Source organism: Canis aureus, chromosome 6, assembly GCF_053574225.1.
Source record: "Canis aureus isolate CA01 chromosome 6, VMU_Caureus_v.1.0, whole genome shotgun sequence".
Lineage (NCBI taxonomy): Eukaryota > Metazoa > Chordata > Mammalia > Carnivora > Canidae > Canis > Canis aureus.
The window spans coordinates 54,144,646-54,167,211 of record NC_135616.1 but is presented as its reverse complement, the minus strand read 5'-3'; the positions used below and the strand labels follow the sequence as shown (position 1 = coordinate 54,167,211).

Genomic DNA, 22,566 nt, shown 5'->3' with positions numbered 1-22,566 from the left:
TGTCACAACCAGATTGCCCTCAGCATCCCAAATCCAACGTCTTTTATTTGAAAATTTCCCAATTATTAAAGTTACATAAGAGCAGAATGAAGAATAGTGGAATGGAATAAGGACCTCTGAGAAGGTTACTTCTCATAAAAGCAACAAGAACACTGGTAAAAATTGTCAAAATCAACTTTTTTAGAACTCTCAAAATTAACTAAAGGCTTGTAACAAACTGAGAAGTATTTATTTAACAAAAATGGCTGAATCTCAGTAAGAACAGTGAGATTTGTGGTATTTGAACTTTTCCAATTCCCAGACCCTTCTCTTTAGCTCTATAATAGTCTTGAAAATGAAAATCCCCAAAATCACAGTGAAAACTAACAGCCAGCAGCCACTGGAGGGGACAAAATATAGCTTGAACACATCAAAAATACAATTTTTAAGAACTGTAGTTATTTAACACCTCTAGCAGTTCTCTAAAGTCACCTATTCCTAGAGCTTTTCTTTATTTGATTTAAGGGTCTACTCAGCACAAAGAGCCTTTTCCCCAGGAAGAACGTCAAAAACAATCAGTGGCAATTACTTAACATCACTAGGTATTTCTAGCAGCAATCAGAGTTGGGGCAGAAAAAGCTAACCTAAAAGCTTAAAAAGAAAAGTTGGAGAATGAGGTGGCCATAAGGATCTTTGAGGTTTTTATACATGTACAATTTAGAATCTAAAAGGCTACATGCATGTCTGGGGCTGTGCACATTCTCATGAAAGATCTAAGAAGGCCACAAACTCTCACCTCTGGCTAACCTTAAGGCTCTATACAAGCAGGAAGTGAAAGCTAAGGCAGAATAGTAAACCGCCTGCCTGGGTATTGAAGGCATATTCCACCATGCACATCACACTATTCACTAAATACTAGGAGACTTATTGGCCCTGTACACTTAAGAAAACCTCTGTCCAATTACTAACTGACAAACAAGAAAATTGACCAAAGTCTCTAATGACCACACACAACAAAGAATACAGATTTTATAGATTTAGTTTAGGAAAATTACTAAGCAAACAAATACAAATACCAATACTAACAACAAATAAGCAGCAACAAAAACACTGGAGGAGGAGAGGAATCTGATTTTGAGTGTTGCCATATTATATTACTCAAAATATCCCATTTTTAATGAAAAAACTACAAGATATGCAAAGAAAGCATAGCCCATACCCAGGAAAATAAGTATTCAACAGAAACTATCTCTGAGGAAGCCCAGACACTGACCTTACTAGACAAAGACCCTGGGTCATGACCTGAGCCAAAGGCAGACAGGCAACCACTGAGCCACCCAGGTGCCCCTGAACAAAGGCTTTAAATCAGCTATTTTAAATGTGTTCAAAGAACTTTAAAAAATCCGTATCTACATAATTTTTGAAAGTATAAGAATGATGTTACACCAGATATAGAATATCAATAAAGGGACAGAATTATTTTTTAAAGAACCAAATAGAAATACTGGAGGTAGAAATTAAAATAATAAAAACTAAAAATTCCCTAGATAGATTCAACAGAAGATCTGAGCAGACAGAAGAATCAGCAAACTTGAAGACAGGTCAATTAGATTATTCCTCACATCTGAGAAACAGAAAAGAAAAACAAAAAAGACATATAGAAAATAAATGAACACAGCCTCAGAGACCTTTGAGACACATAAAGCATACCCCCATGCATTTCACAGGAGCCTCAGAGAGGAGAGGGAAAGAAAGAGTAGTTGAAGAAATAATGGCTGCGGGAGGAGTACAGAGGAACCTAAGCTTGCCTCATCCCTCAAACACAAGATCACCATCAAATCACTTTGAACAACTAGGAAATTGATCTGAAGATTAAGAAAACACTAGAGGGAGAGAACATGGTAGACTCAAGGTTCAGAGATGAGAACTGGGGGAGAGAAAAGCTGAGTTACCAGAAAGAGGAGGGTCCCCTTTTGCAGAGAGAAGTCAGGGAGAAAGTGAGAGCAGGAGAGAGAGCAGCACAGAGATTCACACAAGATGCTCTGGTGTACAGAGCCCCCTGGTCCTCACTGGGAGAGAATATTCCCCTCCTGGAGTATATCTGGAAGAAGGTATTTTGCCTCTTCAAGAACAAGAGACCCACCGGGCACCACTGAGTGGCCATTCAACAGCAGGGGATAGAAGTGTATAACCTGGTCACAGCTTTTCACTGTGCTTCATCATAGACTCCAGGCACCTATACAGGCCTGCGGCTGCATTTCCAGGACAGAAAAAGGCAGGATGCAGTAAAAAGCGAGGCTTTTCTCTGGAGGAGGGGACTGAGTCCACACCTTGCTGGGTCCTTTAAGATTTGGAGTTTGGAATACCAGCCACAAGCTAGAGATAAACCATGCTGCTGGCCAGACACAGACAGATGGAGGGCAGCGATCTGATGAAAGGTTGGTACACAGGAGGGGAGATCATTCACTTTTCTATGAGGGCCTCCTAAACAGCAGCAGCCTCCAATTCCCCTCACCAGGGCTGAGAGAGTCGGGTAACACCATCTTCCACCACCTCTTCCCAACCCCACCCCACCCCAAGCCCACTAGCACAGTGAGACTTGAGAGAGAAACACAGCACCTCAAGTGGTGGCTGGAGTCACTTACACCAAACCACACCCTGCTGTATCTGGCAGAGACATCTTTAATAGGGCAGGTCTGACTGTGAGGCTTCTCCCTCAAAAGACCAACACAGGCCCCCTGCATGTACCAAGTCTAATGATCACAGAAAGCTCCAAAGCGATAGCTTCAGCTCTGGTGGAAATAGAACCGGGCTTTCTTTTTTCTTTTCTTCTTTTTCTTCTCTTCTTCTTCTTCTTTTTTTAATTTTTCTTTTGGAATCAGGCTTATAGTTTTTTGTTCATTTGTTGGTTCATATGTTTCCTTCTCACATTTTTGGGATCAGCCTGGGTTTTTATGTTCTTTTTTCCTTCTCTCTTTTTTCTTTGGAATCAGACTTCTACTTTTTTGTTTGTCTGTTTGCCTTTTTGTTCCTTTTCCTTTTCTCTTTAGTGGAATTAATCTTTTTTTTTTAAATCAGGCTTATCTTAGCAAACAAATCAAAGCACACATAGTTAAAGGTCCAAACACTCCCCATCGCAATGAAGGAAGAACTCCTAGAGGACTGACCTATCCAAAACGCAACAGCAGAGTATGCACAGCATACTTCCTGAATCACTAAGCCCTGGACAGTGTATGATGCCTTCTTAATATAGTATTACTCTCAGAGCAGGAAACATAGCAAGCTTTCATAATACACAAAAGACAGAAACCTAGACATAATGACAAGACAGAACATTTCTCTCCAAAGAAAGATCAAGGAGAAATCTCAGCTGAGGATTTGCTCAAAACAATTATAAGTAGTGTACCTGAATAAGAATTTAGAACAGTCATAAGAATACTAGCTGGGCTTGAAAGAAAGAGAAACTCTTGCTGCAGAGATAAAAGACCTAAAAACTAGTCGGGCCAAAAAAAAAAAAAATGCTATAACTGAGATGTGAAACTGACTGGATGTAATCAGAATGAGGATGGAAGAAACAGAGGATCAAATAGGTGATACAGAAATCAAATTATGGAAAATAATGAAGCTGAAAAGAAGATGGAAGGAAAACTATTATATCACAAATATAGACCCAACAATTCACAAAATGCAATAATATCCATATCACAGGAGTCCCACAAGAAGAGTGGGAAAAGGGAGTAGAAGATTTATTTGAATGAATTATAGCTGATAACTTCCCTAACCTGGGGAAGGAAAGAGGTATTCAAGTCCAAGAGGCACAGAGAACTGTTCTCAAAATCAACAAAAACAGGTCGACACCAAGACATAGCATAGTCAAACTTGCAAAATACAAAGATAAAGAGAGAATTCTGAGAGCAGCTAGGGGCAAAAGGTCCTTAACCTACAATAGTAGATATGTAAGGTTAGTAGAATATCTGTCCACAGAAACATGGCAGGCCAGAAGAAAGTGAGATGATATATTCAAAGTGCTGATTAGAAAAAATATGCAGGCAAGAATACTCTATCTAGCAAGGCTGTTATTCAGAATAGGAGGAGAGATGAAGAGTTTCTAAGACAAGCAAAAACTAAAAGAATTCATGAACACTAAACCAGCTCTGCAAGAAATTCTAAAGGGGATCCTTTGAGTGGGAAAGAGAGACCAATAGCAACAAAGACTAGAGAGGAACAGAGACAATCTACAGGAAGAGCAACTTTCTACATAATACAATAGCATTAAATTCATATCTATTAATAATTACTCTGAATGTAAGGACTAAATGCTCCAATCAAAAGATATAGTATATCAAAACAGATTAAAAAAAAACAAGTTCCATAAATATGCTTCTTACAATAGACCCATTTTAGACTTAAAGGTACCTGTAGATTAAAGTGAGGAAGTGGAGAACCATCTATCATGCTAATGGACATCAAAAAAAAGCTGAAGTAGCCATACTTACATTTGATGAACTAGATTTTAAACAAAAAACTATAATAAGAGATGAAGAAGAGCAATATATCACAATAAAGAGGTCTATCCAACAAGAAGATCTAACATTTGTAAATATTTATGTACCCAACTTGGGAGCAGCCAAATACATAAATCAATTAATAACAAACTTAAACTCATTGATAATACAATAATAGTAGGGGACTTTAACACCCCACTCACAGCAACGGGCAAAAATTGGGCAATCTGGAAGAAATGCATAAATTCCTAGAAACAGATAAACTACCAATACTGAAACAGGAAGAAATAGAAAATCTGAACAGACTCATAACCAGCAAAAATTTTAATCGGTAATCAAAAATCTCCCAACAAACAAGAGTCAAGGGCCAGATGGCCTCCCAGGGGAATTCTAACAAACACTTAAAGAAAAATAAATACTTATTCTTCTGAAACTGTTCCAAAAAAATAGAAATGGAAGGAAAACTTCTAAACTTACTCAATGAGACCAGTATTACCTTGATTCCAAAATCAGACAAAGACCCCACTAAAAATGAAAATTACAAATCAATATCCCTGAAGAACAGGGATTTAAAAATTCTCAACAAGATACTAGCAATCAAATCCAACAGCACATTAAAAGGATTATTCAGCATGACCAAGTGGGATTTATTCCTGGGCTACAGGAATGATACAATATCTACAAACATTATATGTTCTCTTCATTTGGGGAATATAAATAATAGTAAAAGGGAATAGAAGGGAAGGGAGAAGAAGTGGGTAGGAAATATCAGAAAGGGAGGCAGAACATAAAGACTCCTAACTCTGGGAAACGAACTAGGGGTGGTACAAGGGGAGGAGGGCGGAGGGTGGGGGTGAATGGGTGACAGGCACTGAGGGGGGCACTTGACGGGATGAGCACTGGGTGTGATTCTGTATGTTGGCAAATTGAACACCAACAAAAAATAAATTTATTATTAAAAAAAATATCTACAAATCAATCAGTGTGATACACCACATTACACCTGGGTGGCTCAGTGGTTGAGTGTATGCCTTCATCTCAGGGCATGATCCCAGGGTCCTGGGATCAAGTCCTGCATCAGGCTTCCCACAGGGAGCCTGCTTTTCCCTCTGCCTATGTGTCTGTCTGCCTCTCTCTCTCTCATATGAATAAATAAAGTCTTTAATAAATAAAATAAGAACAACATGATCTTGCAAATAGATATAGAAAAAGCATTTGACAAAATACAGCTTCTTTTCTTGATAAAAACCCTCAATCAAGTAGGAATAGAAGGAACATACCTCGACATCATAAAGGCCATATATGAAAAGCCCACAATGAGTATCATCCTCAATGGGAAAAAACTGAGAGCTTTTCCCCTAAGGTCAGGAACATGACATGGATGTCTACTCTCATCACCATTGTTCAACATAGTACTAGAAGTCCTAGCCTCAGCAATCAGACAACAAAAAGAAATAAAGGGCATTCAAATCATCAAGGAAGAAGTCAAACTTTCACTCTTCACAGACAACAATATACTCTATGTACAAAACTTGAAAGACTCCCCACCAAAAAATTGCTAGAACTGATATACGAATTCAGCAGAGTCGCAAGATATAAAATCAACATATAGAAATCTATTTCATTTCTATACACCAAAAATGAAGCAGCAGAAAAAGAAATCAAGTAATTGATCCCATTTACAACTGCACCAAAAACCATAAGTTACCTAGGAATAAACCTAACCAAGAGGTAAAAGGTATGTACTCTAAAAACTACAGAACACTTATGAAATAAATTGAAGAACATGTAAAGAAATGGAAAACATTCCATGATCATGGATTGGAAGAACAAATATTTTTAAAATAAAAATATGGGACAGCCCTGGTGGCCCAGCAGTTTAGCGCCACTTTCAGCCCAGGGTGTGATCCTGGAGACCCAGGATCGAGTCCCATGTCGGGCTCCCTGCATGGAGCCTGCTTCTCCCTCTGCCTGTGTCTCTGCCTCTCTCTCTGTGTCTGTCATGAATAAATAAATAAAATCTTTTAAATAAATAAATAAATAAATAAATAAATCAAAGCAATCTACATGTTTAATGCAATCTCTGTCAAAACAACACCAGCATTTTTCACAGAACTAAAACCAACAATCCTAAAATTTATATGGAACCAGAAAAGCCCCTAATAGCTAAAGTGATTTTGAAAAAGAAAAGTGGGAGACATCACAATGTTAGACTTCAAGTTTTATCACAAAGCTCTAATCATCAAGACAGTGTGGTATTGGCACAAAAATAGACACATAGATCAACGGAACAGAATAGATAACCCAGAAGTGGACCCATAACTATATGCAACAAAGCAGGAAAGAATATCCGATGGAAAAATGGTGTTGGGGAAACTGGACAGCAACATGCAGAAGAATGAAACTAGACCACTTTCTTATTACCATATACAAAAATAAATTCAAAATGAATGAAAGACCTAAATATAAGACAGGAAACCATCAAAATCCTAGAGGAGAAAACAAGTAGCAACGTCTTTGAGCTCAGATGCAGCAACTTCTTACTAGACACATCTCCAGAGGCAAGGGAAACAAAAGCTTAATGAACTACTGGAACCCTATCAAGTTAAAAAGCTTCTGCACCTTGAAGGAGACAATCAACAAAACTGAAAGGTAGCCTATGGAATGGGAGAAGATATTTGCAAAAGACATACCAAAAAAAGGGCTAGTATCCAGAATCTATAAAGAATTCATCAAAATCAACATCCAAAAAAAATAATCCAGTGAAGAAATAGGCAGAAGATAGAACAGACATTTCTCCAAAGAAAATATACAAATGGCTAACAGACACATGAAAAAATGCTCAACAACCATCATCATCAGGGAAATACAATCAAAACCACAATGGGATACTACCTCATATCCATCAGAATGGCTAAAAATTAACAACTCAGGAAATAACAGGTGTTGGTGAGTATGCAGAGAAAGGGGAACACTTTTGCACTGTTCATGGGAATGCAAGCTGGTGTAGCCACTCTGAAAAACAGGTTAGAGGTTCCTCAAAAAGTTAAGAATATAACTACCCTTTGACCCAGCAAATGCACTAGTAGTTCTTTACCCAAAGTAAACAAAAATGCTGATTCAAAGGGACACTTGCACCTCAATGTTTATAACAGCAATGTCCACAGTAGCCAAAATACGGAAAGAGCCCAGATGTCCATCAACTAATCAAAGAATAAAGAAGAAGTGGTATATATATGTGTATACACATACACATACACATAGGAATATTACTCAGCCATCAAAAAATGAAATCTTGCCATTTATAACAACAGGGATGGAACTAAAGTGTATTATGCTAAGTGAAATAAGTCGTTCAGAGAAAGACTATCATGATTTCACTCATGTGGAATTTAAGAAACAAAACATAAATATAGGGGAAGGGAAGGAAAAATAAAATAAGATAAAAACAGAGGGAGATAAACCAGAGAGACTCTTCATTACAGAGAACAAACTAAGGGTTGCTGGAGGGGAGTTGGGTAGGAGGATGTGCTAAATGGGTAATAGGCATTAAGGAGGGCACTTGTTGGGATGAGTGCTGGGTGTTATATTTAAGTGATGAATCATCAAATTTTACTCCTGAAACCAATGATATACTATATGTTAATTAACTTGAATTTAAATTTAACTTAATTTAATTAAAAAAAAAAAAGAATGGCAGAACAGGACATCTGGTTGGCTCAGTGGTTGAGCGTCTGCCTTTGGCTCAGGCCATGATCCTGGGGTCCTGGGATCAAGTCCTGCATCAGGACAAGGAGCCTGCTTCTCCCTCTCCCTATGTGTCTTCCCCTCTCTGTCTCTCATAAATAAATAAATTTTAAAAAAAAGAATGGTTGAAAATGTCCTAAATTGATGAAAACATTAATCTACACTCCCCAAAACCCTAAAACTCCAAAAAGTATAAAATCAAGGAGATCCATATCTACACATATCATAATCAGACTCTCAAGGAAAATGAGAAAATCTTGAAAGCAGCAGGACAGAAAAGATCCCTCATGTTCAAGATGGTCCTCAATGAGATTAACAGCTGATTTCTCATCAAAAAACCACAGATGGTAACAAGATGACATACTCAAAAAGTAGTGGGGAAAAAAAAAAAAAAGACTATCAGCTAAGAATTTTCCTTCAAAAATTAAGGAGAAATTAAGACATTCCCAGATAAAAACTGAGAATCCCACTCTAACAGTCCTACCCTATAAGAAATACTGTCTTTTAGGCTGAAAAGAAAGTTTGGCACTAGACAGTAACTCAAATCCACACAAATAAAGAACACTGGTAAAGGTAGCTACTTCGGTACATATAAAAGAAAATATAAGTGTATAATTATTTGTTTGTAATTTTTTTCTCCTCTCTGATTTAAAAGATGTTAATTTTAATTCCATGGCAACCAGTAAGAAAACCACTTTAAAAAAAAAAAAACATTAAAATAAATGACAAGAGAATTAAAGTGGTACAGCAGAAAATACATTTTTAACAAAAAATTATTTCTCTGTTGCCCAATAGAGAAATACACAAACAAAAGACATAATACATAAAGAACACAGAGACCAAATGACAGATATAAATTCTGCTTTATCAGTAATTACATTACATGGAAATGGATTAAACACTCTGGTCAAAAGGCAAATATTAGAGAATGGGGTTTTTTTTTTGTTTTGTTTTGTTTTTTTATTTTTTATTTTTTTAGAGAATGGGTTTTTTTTTTTTTTTTTTTTTTTTTTTAATTTTTTTATTTATTTATGATAGTCACAGAGAGAGAGAGAGAGGCAGAGACATAGGCAGAGGGAGAAGCAGGCTCCATGCATCGGGAGCCTGATGTGGGATTCGATCCCGGGTCTCCAGGATCGTGCCCTGGGCCAAAGGCAGGCGCCAAACCGCTGCGCCACCCAGGGATCCCTAGAGAATGGGTTTTAAAAAAATGATCCAACTATATGCTGTCCACAAGAGACGTATTTTATATTCAAAGATACAAATAGGTTGAAAGTAAACAATGGGAAAAGATATACCTGGAAAACAGTAACCAAAAGAGTTAGAGTAGCTATACTAAAATCAAACAATACAGAATTTTGAGACAAAAGCTGTTACTAGATGCAAAAAAAGGACATTTTATAATGATCGAAAGGTTAATCCATCAAGAAGACATAACAAGTATAAATGCATCTAACAAGAGTCTCAAAATACATAAAGCAGAAACTGACAATTGAAGAGAAAACAATTTATCAATAATAGTGGTAGACTTTAATATCTCAATTTAAATAATAGAACACGTAGAAGATTACAAAGGAAACAATATTTGAGTAGCACTATAAATCAAATAGATCTAACGAATATCTATAGTACACTATACCCAACAACAGAATACACATTCTTCTCAAATGCACATAGAACATTCTCCAGACAGGTGACATGTTAAGCCATAAAATAAGTCAATAAATGTTAAAGGACTGAAATGTTACAAAGCATATTCTCCAAGCAAAATTAAATGAAATTAGAAATCAATAACAGAAGGAAATTTGGGAATTTCACAAACGTGGAAATTAAGCATCACACATCTAAATAACCAAAGCTGATGTCATTGCTTTTTCACCAAAGCTGTAATTATAAGGAAAACTAGATCTCTAAAACAGATATTTAAAACATACTCACAGAATGACTAGAAGGACACAGAAAGTAAAAGAAAGTCTGTTTATCAATCCCGATACAACATATCCCTATATACCAGATCCCAAGGCCTTCCCAGCTTCTTCCTTTCTCTATTTTAATTCTTTTACTGCTAATGAAAACACACAATGTGAACTCTATTGGTTTGGGAAAGAATTCACTCTCTTCCTTTGGAGCTCCAGTGATGTCCAGGACCAACCAAAGCCAGAGGATAGCAACACACCAAAGTGGTTCTCTGAAGGAGACCTGAGCACCCTGCAAAGATGGTTTTCAGGTTTCTCACAACAGTGCTTAGGAGTTTTAGAACTTAAACTGGGATGCGAAAACAAATTGCAAGCCTTGAGGGTAGCAAGGAACTTTTATTAATGAACCCAAGAATCATACTTATTAAGAGTCTTCAGGCAATGAATTAATTTGTCCTCCTTAGCAATCACCATGAAGGAATCGGTCAGACAAGTAAATGGCACACAGTGGCACTGAATGTTTTCTCTCTTCTGCAAAATTATCAATTACCTACAAAATTTTCTGCCAATGATCTGCAAAAATTACAAAAATCTATCCTCAAAACTACCATAAGTAGGATATTAAATACTGAAGTAATGAAGGCCAATCTTTGACAAAGCAGGAGTTCTACTGATCCACAAGAAATGAGGCTCATTTTGAATAAATTCATGAACATGCAGTTGGCAAATTCTAAGTAGTATTTAATAACAATAGGTTTATAAAACAAGCCAAGCATACATTAGGAATAAAAATTCAAATTTAACTTTCTGGATACAGACTTATAGCATACTACTACAAATCCATGACTGAAACAATGCTGTATTTTTATACTGTAACAACGCACTGTAAATACTGTCAGTGAGATTGTAAAGATTGTCTCTTTTCTGGTAAACTGATGACTCCCTCCACCAACATTAATTACTCCCACCTAATGATATGCCATCACATGAGAGTTATTGTTTTGGGTTATAAATGAATCTTCTTTTGAGGAGCCTGAGGAATGAGATATAGTCACTGTCATTAATAATCCCTTCTAAACAGGAGGAGTAAAATATAACATGAATGTGTCAGTCTTTGGTTCTGTCTCCTTGGAGTTGGTTCATTTCTCAGGTAGATTCTCCTCACAGTTGACAAATGGTTGCAATTGCCTCTGCCTTACAACCTTACAACTTCAAATATAGTAGAAGAACAGCCAAAGGAGAATCTTCCGTTTTTATAAATTCTGAATTTTATAAGAAATGTAAGTTAAAAGAAAATTGGACAGCTAACATGTCCTATAAAATATCTGTAGCTAATTCTTGAGATTGATTTAACATATTCACGTTAATGTTGGTAAAGAGAATTCTGCAGAACTCTGGGAAGTTTTTGTTTTGTTGTGTGTGGGTTTTTTTGTTTGTTTGTTTGTTTGTTTTAGATTTTACTTATTTATTTGAGAGAGAGAGTGCATGCATCAGCATATGGGAGAGGCATAGGGAGAGGATGAAGCAGGCTTCCCACTGAGCAGAGAGCCCTATACGAGGCTGGATCCCAGGACCTGGAGATCATGACCTGAGCCAAACTCAGATGCTTAACCATCTGAGCCACCCAGATGCCCCATGATTTAAGAACTAAAGGCACCAAGGCCAGGGTGTAAGAGGAGTTGAAAATAGAAGAACTGGGGGCACCTGGGTGGCTCAGTGGTTGAGCATCTGCCTTTGGCTCAGGTCATGATCCCAGTGTCCTAGGATCAAGTCCCACATCAGGCTCCCCACAGGGAGCTTACTTCTCCCTCTGCCTCTCTCTCTCTCTCTGTGTCTCTCGTGAATAAATAAATTAAAATCTTTTAAAAAGAAAGAAAGAAAATAGAATTGGCTGAAAATGTATATGCAATATTGATAGACTTCCAGACCATCTTTCTCATCTTGCATAACCGCATAGTTACTCCTCCTTAGCCTCAACAGGATACTGAAGATTTGCTTTCAGAAGAGGATAATCCAGGACTCTGGACTCAAGAAGATCTTTGGAAATGCCATTATGAAAGCAGAGGGATTAATTAAAAGTCTACATGCTAAACAGTGAGACCCACCCCACATTCCTCTGCCAAACTCAATTCTTCCTCTTGACTCTGAGACATTGGACATCAGGTTATACCAGACCAGCGCAAGTGGAAATACAGTATCAAACAGCAGCTGAGAAAGCCTCCTAAAAAAATGGCCAGTCTCATCACCTTATGATAAAGCTGATTAGTCAATGAATCCCATTCATAGCATATAGAATTTTCATCAACTTATTAGTGATCTACTCTTATATCTGAATGAGCAGCAAAAGACACCAATCATTTGAACAAAAGGTCTCTGACATCAAAGACAATGACCAAGAATCACCAGAAAAAATAGACACAGAGACACTGTAGATTACAAAGGAAAAGCCTCAAAAGATTTCTCATTAATATCTTTAGAGAAAATACTGTACTTGCAAAGCCAAGAGCATAATGCTATTTAAAAAAATAAAAATAACATTCACAAAATGAGAAAATGTTGTTGGAACTTTTTAAATATCAGAAATGAAAAATTAATAGAGTTGAAGATAAAGTCGAGTAAACTCTGAAAAGTAGAACATCAACACAAAGAAACATAATAAAAGGGGAGGATTTGTTTTAAAAGGGGGTTGATCCAGAAGTTCTAACATGCTAATAATAAGGATTCCAGATAAATACAAAAGAGAAAGTAGAGGCAATTAATTGTCAAAAAAAATTCTTAGAATTGGAGAACATACATCTCCACATTGAAGAGACACATCACTGAGTGCCTTTCCCTAGCTACTTTAAACACACACACACACACACACACACACAGTCCAATTATGGGATCTCTGAAGATAAACTATTATTACTCAGTTCATAGAAAAAAATCAAAACATCAGCAGAAATAAGGGATTTTTCTGGATTCTGAAATACTAATAAAATAAAATCCCTGCTTTTATAATACATGCTTATGTCAAATAATTATAAGCTAAATAATACTTTACATACGTTAAGTGGGCTTCCTATTTTAAAGAAACAAAACATACATAAAACAGAGTTTTCACTGGAGGTATATTCGGGTAACTCTTTTAATAACTAAAGGGGACTGTCTGAATCCTGTACCAGAAGTTTATTTTATTAGCTCTTTAAAATAAGTATTTCATGAGGAATAGATGTGTCTGTTTTATTAGATCTCACTTAATATTACCATTTATTTATATAGGTTTAGACTATATCCCCTAGTTATTTTTCTTTCAGCATCTTAAATTCAAAAAAATCTAACAATATAAATCACAGCTAATTAAATTAATAATGAAATTAAGTTATGAGAATTGTGTTACCTTGAAATATACACAAACTCTTGACATTTTAAACTAATTCTCTTTCATCTTAAAGGCCACACACTCACCTTGAGGATCAACTTCTTTAGCTAGCTTCAGTGCATCTGAGTTTGCAAGGTCGGTGTTGGCTGGCGTAACAGCCAAAATCAGACAGTTCTCCCGCGTGATAAACTGCATGATCATTTCTCTGATCTGATACTCGATATCTGGTGGCTGATCTCCCACGGGCACTTTAGTAATTCCAGGTAGGTCGATAAGTGTGAGATTTAACACTGTATGGGGGGAGGGGGAAGAAGAGTCTTACATAACCTCTCTATGCTAAAAAATAATGCAAATCATCTGTCTCGTTAGTGGAAATAAAACAAGCTCAGCTTTATGTATTATACACTGTGTTAACTTCAACTTCTGTGTACACCGAATACAAAATGGCTTTTTAGTTTTCTCTATTTTTATGATATGATTGTTCTAAACCAAATGATCATTTTAGCACAATCTGAAAGGCACTGATTTGCATAGCTAAGAGAGAACTGTCATATCTATAACTAGTGTGTTATAATTCAAACACTGAACAAGAAGTGCATATGCTGTCTGCCAGTCTTATACACTGCCCTCAAATGGTATAAAAATTCTTAGGATAAGATTTGTCCTTCCCTTCAAAAGTATTATATACTTATTTAGAGAGGGCTAGACACTTAGCCTAGTGGAAATCTGTGAACCATTTGTGGTACCACAAGTTTACTATGTAGACTATACAGCCAGACTCATGGAGTATCATCAGGAGAGCAGGAAACTACCCTTGAGTCAGTGACTCCAGCTGGGACCAGGCTATCATTCTCTGCACACAACAGAATTGGCACCAAATCTTCTTGGAAAGTCATAATTGAGCATTATGTTATTCACGTTCCACTTTAAAAGCAACAGAGCTGAGTAGAAGATTAGAGATTAAAATCTGTCCCATTGAAAATTTAGTTGGAATAGAGGTTACTATCATATACCATAAACTGGTTATCTAATTTATAAGTTTCTTCTGTTAGTCTGGAAGAAAATTCTAGTTGATTCCTTAGGAAGAGAATAAATAGAAAATCAGAGGGCTACAGAAAATCTGATAGGAGAAGACTCAATCACAGTACCATGTATCTCTAAGATTCTTGCTAAGACTGAAGATGTTAAAAAATGGAATTTTTCATGCATACTTCTTGAAATTCTAATTTTAAAATAAGCATAAAGAAATATTTTTAAGTGACATACTCAATTCTGATCTTTTTAAAAGTCATGTCCTCCTGCCTCCCAATAAATTGGTGAGCTTTTTGGACCAGTTCATTTATGGTAGTATCCAAACTTAATCCCAGAAACCTGATACTTTCTGACAGAACAAATCATCTTCTACACAAATAATGTATGTCAATTAATATAAAATTTTTGAGGACAAAAATTTGGAATTTTGTTTTTTTACTTACCATGTGGAGAATAGACTCGTAAATTAATAGGTATGGAGGAAATGCCTTTATTCATTCCAGTCACTCGATCTGTTTCTGCTTCAATCTCATGGCGAACTTCATCAAAATCTGTAAATTTTTTTCCTTTGCAATGTAGAAATTCAGCATATTCTACAAAAGACAAATTAACATAACTTAAAATCCATGCACTCTTGCAATAATTGTAGGGAAACAATTTTTTTTTTTTTTTTTTAGAAAAGATTTTATTTATTTATTTGACAGAGAAAGAGAGAGAGCACAAGCAGGGGGAGTGGCAGGCAGAGGCACATGGAGGAGCAGTCTGATCCCAGGACCCTGGGATCATGACCTGAGCCAAAGGCAGAGGCTCAACCAACTGACCTACCCAGACACCCTGAGAAACAATGTTTTTTTAACTACAAGTCAAAGTATCCAATATTGTCTCCTCAGCCATTAAAATGAGAGAATACAGCAGTTACTAAGAAACACAGCTAACACTTTAGAAATATTAAACACAATACAAATGCTAGGAATGCTAAATTTGTTAATTTGCAGATGAGCAATTAAGTACTAAAAGCAGTCCTTAAACCATATAGTCTATTAAATAATTTAAAGAGAATTTTGGCCCTCCAAATGAAAAGGAAACAGCATCTGATTGTCAAAGAAATTAAATCTAGGGAACATACAAAGCCTACCTACTAATCCTATTAGCATGTCCTTTTTCAATATCACCACTTTATTAAGAGGGAATGCTAAGTCATATAAATATAGCTTCAGAAGGCAAGACAATTTAGAAACAAACTGTACTTAATTCTTTAAAGAGAAATAATATATGGAATATTATAGCTTTAAAATATACTATTCAAGATACCACACTAACTTGGATACTTTAAAAGATTTCTCAAGAAAAAAAGAGTTTGGGATGAAAGAAAATATTTACGTACAATCCAAAAAAAAAAAAAAATCAGTATCCACGTAAGTAGGAAAAACTACATAATAACAGAAAATTGGATTAAGTTTTAGTAACATCCTACTAAATGTTGTACTATGGACTTCAATTCCTGTTTCCAGAAGTATCAGGTACATAACACAACTCAGAAAGGCAGCTGATACTATTAGACTTTAAAAAATTATAATTTCAATGAGAGGATGAATCTTAACAAAATTTTTGATTCTCTAATAACTAGCTGAAGAACTACTGCATCAAACTTAGACTACAGCTAAGTATCTGAAGCCCAGATGTCAGGTGAGAAAATTATTGGTAGTCTTTCCACCATTTCCACCATAAACATTTGACCTTCACCCACTGTAGCAAAGCCAACAGGGAGACAACTCTAAGATGTCTTCAAGCAGCTTAGCATCAGTTAACAAAGGCAGCATGAAATGATGCTGATCTGCATTTAAAGAGAAAGGAAAGACAGAGATAGGAAAGATGGATTCAAGCTGCAGTGTCTAAAAAAGAAAATGAGGTTTGAAGTGAGTACCGAAGAGTGGGAAGGGTATCCGTGTATGCAGAGAAAGTAAGGTGTTTAAGGGAATCAGAGAATCTTAATAGCCCAACATATTCCTGGCTGGTTACCAACCAGCCTCTGCTCAGAAACATCCACTGATAGGAAACTGAGGCTTTGATGTTTGAGGGGGAAAAAAAACCCCTCTTATTGGAAAAAACAATTCTTTTTTAAAGTAGGCGCCACGCCCAGCATGGAGCCCAATGTGGGGCTTAAACACAAACCTGAGATGGAAACATGAGCTGAAATCAAGAGATGGACACTTAACTAACTAAGCCATCCAGATGCTCTAGAAAATTTTTTTTAATTGTATTTATTTGAGAGAGAGAGAGAGAGAGAGCACGCACAAGTAAGCAGCACATGCGGCAGGGGAGGGACAGAGGGAGAAGCAAACTCCCGCTGAGCAGGGAGCCTGATGTGGGGCTCCATCCCAGGGCCCTAGGATCATGACCTGAGTGGAAGGTAGATGCTAACCTAAGCCAACTGAACCACTCCAGCACCCCTGGGAAAATGTATCTTAACAAAAGTCTGAAATCTGCTTTCTAATCCACTTCCTTGGTCCAACTTTCGCCCCCTGGAGCTACTTAGGCAGTCTTCCTCCCCGTAAAAAAGACAGGATTAATCTGAGCCCTGGCACAAGGAGTTCATCTTCTCCCTGGGCTTCTCTTGCCACCTTCCCGTGCTTGTCTGATCGATGCTCAGGCCTCCTGGAGGCAGACACAGATTTCCCAACCCCACCACAGCTACTCAGGGCTGGAAAGGCCATGGCTTCTGAAGTGGACTAGCCAGTTTAAGTTTTAATTTCCCAAAGAACTGTAATGACTTAATCTTTCAAATGTTAGGACAGAGACTTTACTTCATTTCAGTCTTCCCTGTCAATGTAGGTGGACATGAATATTTTTCTTTCTTAGTGTTTCCATATGCTATGTGTCACTTTCTGAAAAACGGCAAGCTAAGACTCCCACAGTTTATTCCTCAATAGTGGAAGTATACCCAATACAAATTCAGGAGGCTTCAGAATTCTGGCCTGAAGAGATGACTGCATCTTCTAGCATGTTCTTTCACATGTTTACCCTCATAGGTGCTGTTTTATTAGCATCTACATTCCCAGAAGATATGGCCTTTATTTTATTTACCTAACTCAAAGGATTAGCCAGTATCATAGGAACATATAAGTTTAAAAATAAGTAGAGGATAAAACAATAAAAATAAAGAGGAACAAAGGTTGTCAGATCAAGAAAACAAAAATTAATTCGTAAAAAGGAGTCATAATTGATAAGAAATGGGACTGTACTTTTTCAACTCAATATATTTTGTGGAAAATGCACAGTTGAGGATTTATAGCTGCCATAATTATTACTTTCATAAAATTAATAAGCTTCTGGATCAGGGACTACATTTTCAATTACGCTGCCAATCAATAATTCAAGTAACACAATTGTAGACGTCCTTGCAGCCACTAGATGGCGCCTACTTGCTTTCTCTGTAGGAAACCAAGACCCTTCCAGAAAGCTGCAAAATCCATGCAATTTTCTAATTAGATTTTAATTCATTCTTGATCTCCTAAAAATGCTTTTATTTTGAAATTGAGAGATCAGAACTGTGTAGTACCATCTCAAACCTTCATGTCTTTTTAAGGATAGGATCCCACAGAGAGATTTAGAGATGCTGTATTCATTTATTTATTCCACTAATATTTTGAACTCTTACTATTTCACGGTGCACTATTATAGAAATTGCAGAGGAGAAAAAAATACATATAAGTCTCTAACCTCAGTCGAAGCTTAAATTCGACTGAGATGAAATAGCAATGTGGGTGCGCCAGCGGATAAGTGCCATGGAGAAAATTGAACAGTAGGGGGGATATTTAATGCTAGGACAGGAGGATTGGTTTGTTATATGCTTTGATTGAGGAAAGCTTCCCTGATAAGATAAAGTGACATTTGAGCAAAAACTGAAGAAAAGAAGGGAGCAAGCAATGCTTTAATAGAGGAGTATCCCAGTAGAGTATCTGGAGCTGAAAGCACACTGGAAGAAGAACAAGCAACACATCTGGATCACAGAGCACATCGGGGAGAAAGGCAGGAGATGAGGTCAGAGCTGTGGTACAGACGTAGATTGTGTGGAGCCCGTGGGACTTGAATGTTTACTCTGGCTGAACAGTAGATCACTTGAAAGGCTTGGGGTAGAGGTGAGACATGATGTGACCTAGGTTTTAAATAAATCACTGGGATGGTTGTGTTGAGAATAGACAGTGAGGGGTAGAGAGGAAGCTGGCTATTTGGGATAATGGAGGTGAGAGATGATGGGGATTGGAGCAGGGTGGCAGCAGTAGGATTGGGGAGAAGTGGTTGAATTCTAATGTATTTTGAAGAAAAAAAACAATAGGATTTACTGATGGATTAAACTCGGAGTATGGGAGAGAGAGGAGTCATGAAGGACTTCATGGAGTTTGACTACAGCAATGGGAAGAATTCTGAAATAGAAAAGACTGAAAGGAAGAGGTTGGGGAGATGGGGGTTCAGGATCAGGAGTTTGGCTGGGGACTTATTACTCTTGTGATGCCTCCTACATCCCACCCAAGCAGAGAAACAGAACTGCTGCTAACAGTTGAGGATTACACAGCTGTAAGAGATCCCACTCACAAAGTCATCTGTTAAATGTTTATTTATTCTGAAAATTTTCCAGAAGATGGCAGTCAAGTGCTTGACAAAAAGAGCAGCTTTTTCTAATTAGCACACAGATGCCTTTGGGGCTAGGTATGTTAGTCTTTCATCCAGGGAGAAGTACAAGCTAGAAATATATATTTGGAATTCATTAAAGTCAGGCAAGGGGATGAGATCACTAAGAGAGCATTAGATAGGGAGGAGGCCAGAGCACTGAGCCCTGGATGCTCCAGTGTTTAGAGGTCAGGAGAAAGAGAGAGAATGAGTGGTCAACAAGGTAGGGGAAAAACTGAGGACAGGACCCAAAGCCAAATAGAAAGGGTCTCTCATGAAGGTAAGAGACTTCCATTCCATCCAAAACTGCTCAAGTAAGATGAGATTAAGAATGGATCGTTGTATTAGACAACTGGAGAGTCCTCCAGGAGGCTGACAAGAGCTGCTACAGTGGAGTGATAGCCTGATTGGAACACATTAGGAGAGAAGAGATTGACTGTGAACAACTGTTTTAAGTTTTTCTGTAAAGGAGAGGAAAACAGTGAGACACCAGCTGGAGAAGGATGTAAAATCAAGGAAGGGTTTTATAAAGATGGGCAAACTAACAACACATCCATTGGCTGATGGCATTAATCGTATGAAGGGAAAGGTGGCAATGCAGAACTGAGAAAAAAAAAAAGTGCTGAAATGGTATCTTAAGGAAGAGGGGACAGAAGGCATAAAAAGGAGCATGTCAGTTCCTCCACAGGGACAGAAAGGAAACCAAACAATGAGAGTTGACAAGACAAATGGGTAGAACTTACAAGGGTGGGAGTAAGTGGAATTCATCCGGTGAGAGTAGGGATTTATTATATTTGCCTAAAGTCATTTTACGTCTTGAGAAACATTTTTTTTTAGATTCTATTTATTTATTCATGAGAGACACACAGAGAGAGAGGCAGAGACACAGACAGAGGAGAAGCAGGCTTCATGCAGGAAGCCCGACGTGGGACCTGATCCCGGGACTCCAGGATCACACCCTGGGCCAAAGGCAGGCGCCAAACCATTGAGCCACCCGGGGATCCCCTAAAAAAACATTTCTGCGTATATTCCCACTGGTTAAACCCTACAAATACTATTATTTTTGTCACAAAGTACATATCACACACACACACACACACACACACACACACACACAAACACGCACATACACAGTAAAGTGATCCCAAATGAGTGACCTAAGAGTAACCATAGCAGAGATGTCAACTGGGTCTAATCTATGTCCATCACTGGGTTTCAGACATGCCCAGCATTTCGGAAGAACCAATGGGGCAGAAACCACAAAATCCTTTTTTCTATGCTCCCAAAGAGTCTCTTAGAAAGCAATTCATCTTAGGATGGAATTCAGGCAAAACCTACTCTGAGCTGCCAGAAAGAATCTACCTGTTATCTATCCTCTACTCAGCCCTATAGACTCATAGGTGTAAGTCCCCTTATCATTAACAGTATAGTGATAATTGTCAGACCACACAATCTACTTTCTCATTAGAAAAACATTATAATTTATAGCTATAGGATTATATTGCCAATAAGATGTGTCTCACTAACAAGGATATGGGATCCTTTCCCCTACTGAGCAAATTATAAATAGGTGGACAGCAGAGGTGGCATGCATGTTTTTGAACAACTGACCACAGTTGCTATTGAGGAGGATCATCAATCGGCTTATATCATCACGCAATTCTAAATCTTCATTAACAATGCAGAATTTAAAAGATGACAGCTTTATTTCACTGCTGTCCAAAAATACAATTATAGATGAAAATCTTAGAGGATTATCACAAGAGTGATGCATCACTTATTATACCCACCTCCACAAAAGTGTTCCTGCGAGTTTGGGGATAAAGGAAATTCTAACACCTAAACCAAAATCTACAGAACAGTGTGTACTAATTGATCAATAGCTACATTTTTTAAGCACTAGTAAATGTGTGTCTTCTGAGACCTTTACACTGCAATGAACTAATAGGTCTGAAGGTCTAGCAATCTCATTTTCTGGTTGAGATACCTTCTTTTTCCTTTCATTCTAAATGCTTGGTAGCTGGGTACATGAAACAGTCTCTCCCTCAAACAATTCCAGACTTTAGCCCAAGTTCAATCTGAAAAGAAAGTGATTAAATTTCTTAGCCAGGAGCTCATATAAAGGATGAAGTTATGTGCGTATTAGCACTGAAACCATGATAATGCACCCATGAAATTCCATTTTGTCAGTATAACCTGTCTTGCTAAAGTTCATAGTATGTTTTCAGTTTTGCAAAATAAGAATCCTAGTTTTAAAAATCATCCCTATTTCCCTAGTGTTAAAAATAGCCTACATTTGAAGCAAAGGTTAAGACGTATTTTTATATCAAAGAACAATTTGGAGGGGGAGAAGGGTATTAAAAAATAAAAGTTATCACTCTTCTTTATTTCCCTGTAAAACATTCTAGCACTGTCATTTCTAATGGTCATGAAAAACAAATTATGCCTAGGTTAAACAACTGACAAGTTGTTTGGGGGAAGGATGAGATGGTTTATGCCTGGGCAGCATTCCAACCATCTGTGAAAAGCACAGCATGACCATAAGAATTTAAATATTACCAATATGCCCCTTCCATGTGGAAAAACATGCATATGTTTCAATTAATCAAGGTTAAGTAAAAGAGAATAATTATGGAACACATGCACATTGTCTCTTGTCAATCTTTATTCTAAGAACTGGGGCCCTCAACACTTCAGCTAGGGTCTTTTTTCTGAAGTGTTTTAATAGCACTATTTTGTGAGCACAGGGCTCCAATGAAAATAGAGCACGTGGGTCGCATAAACGGAATAATTTTCAATGCAACTAGCTGAATTCACTGGCTGTAAAGAATCCAAGTATGACTATATTTAAAAACATATTTCCTCAAAGAAAGAGGCTACATTTTACTCATCTGTGTTTCCCCAATGCCTATCATATTTAGAGTAGAGAACATCTGTGGATTTCTTCCTTTTTCTTTAAAGCAGGCCACTTTGCATACCATTGATCAATATCAGTTTGGGGGAAAAAAAAATGCTTCCCTCAAGCCTTGAAGTCATTCCAAATTGAAGGCAAGATCCTAGAACAGGGTAAGTTAGACAAGAATTTTATAGACCCAGATTTGAAGTAGAATTCAATTGTGTCCCTAAGGTAAACATGGGAAGTCTAGCAATCAGAAAAAGTGTTTGGCGGGGGGCGCATCTAAAAAAGCAAACTACCTGAGTGAGTCCAGCAGTGCGCAAAAGGTAGAAGTCTCAGTACAGGGGTTAAGGACAATGAGAGAAGCAGGCTCCACGCAGGGAGCCCGATGCGGGACTCGACCCCGGGACTCCAGGATCATGCCCTGGGCTGAAGTCAGGTACTAAACCACTGAGCCAC

The 22,566-nt window shown here is 37.4% G+C and overlaps 1 protein-coding gene across 7 annotated transcripts in view; it reads right to left on the bottom strand.

Annotated features, from left to right (window-relative positions):
- DNM3 (dynamin 3) overlaps positions 1-22,566 on the bottom strand; it is a 553,762-nt gene that overhangs the window by 396,364 nt on the left and 134,832 nt on the right. For all 7 annotated transcript variants that reach the window (XM_077901675.1, XM_077901673.1, XM_077901674.1 and 4 more), the window contains 2 exons: positions 14,987-15,136; positions 13,598-13,801 (listed from right to left, as the gene is read on the bottom strand). In XM_077901675.1, coding sequence (XP_077757801.1) covers positions 13,598-13,801; positions 14,987-15,136 — 354 coding nt within the window. The remainder of the gene's footprint in view (positions 1-13,597; positions 13,802-14,986; positions 15,137-22,566) is intronic.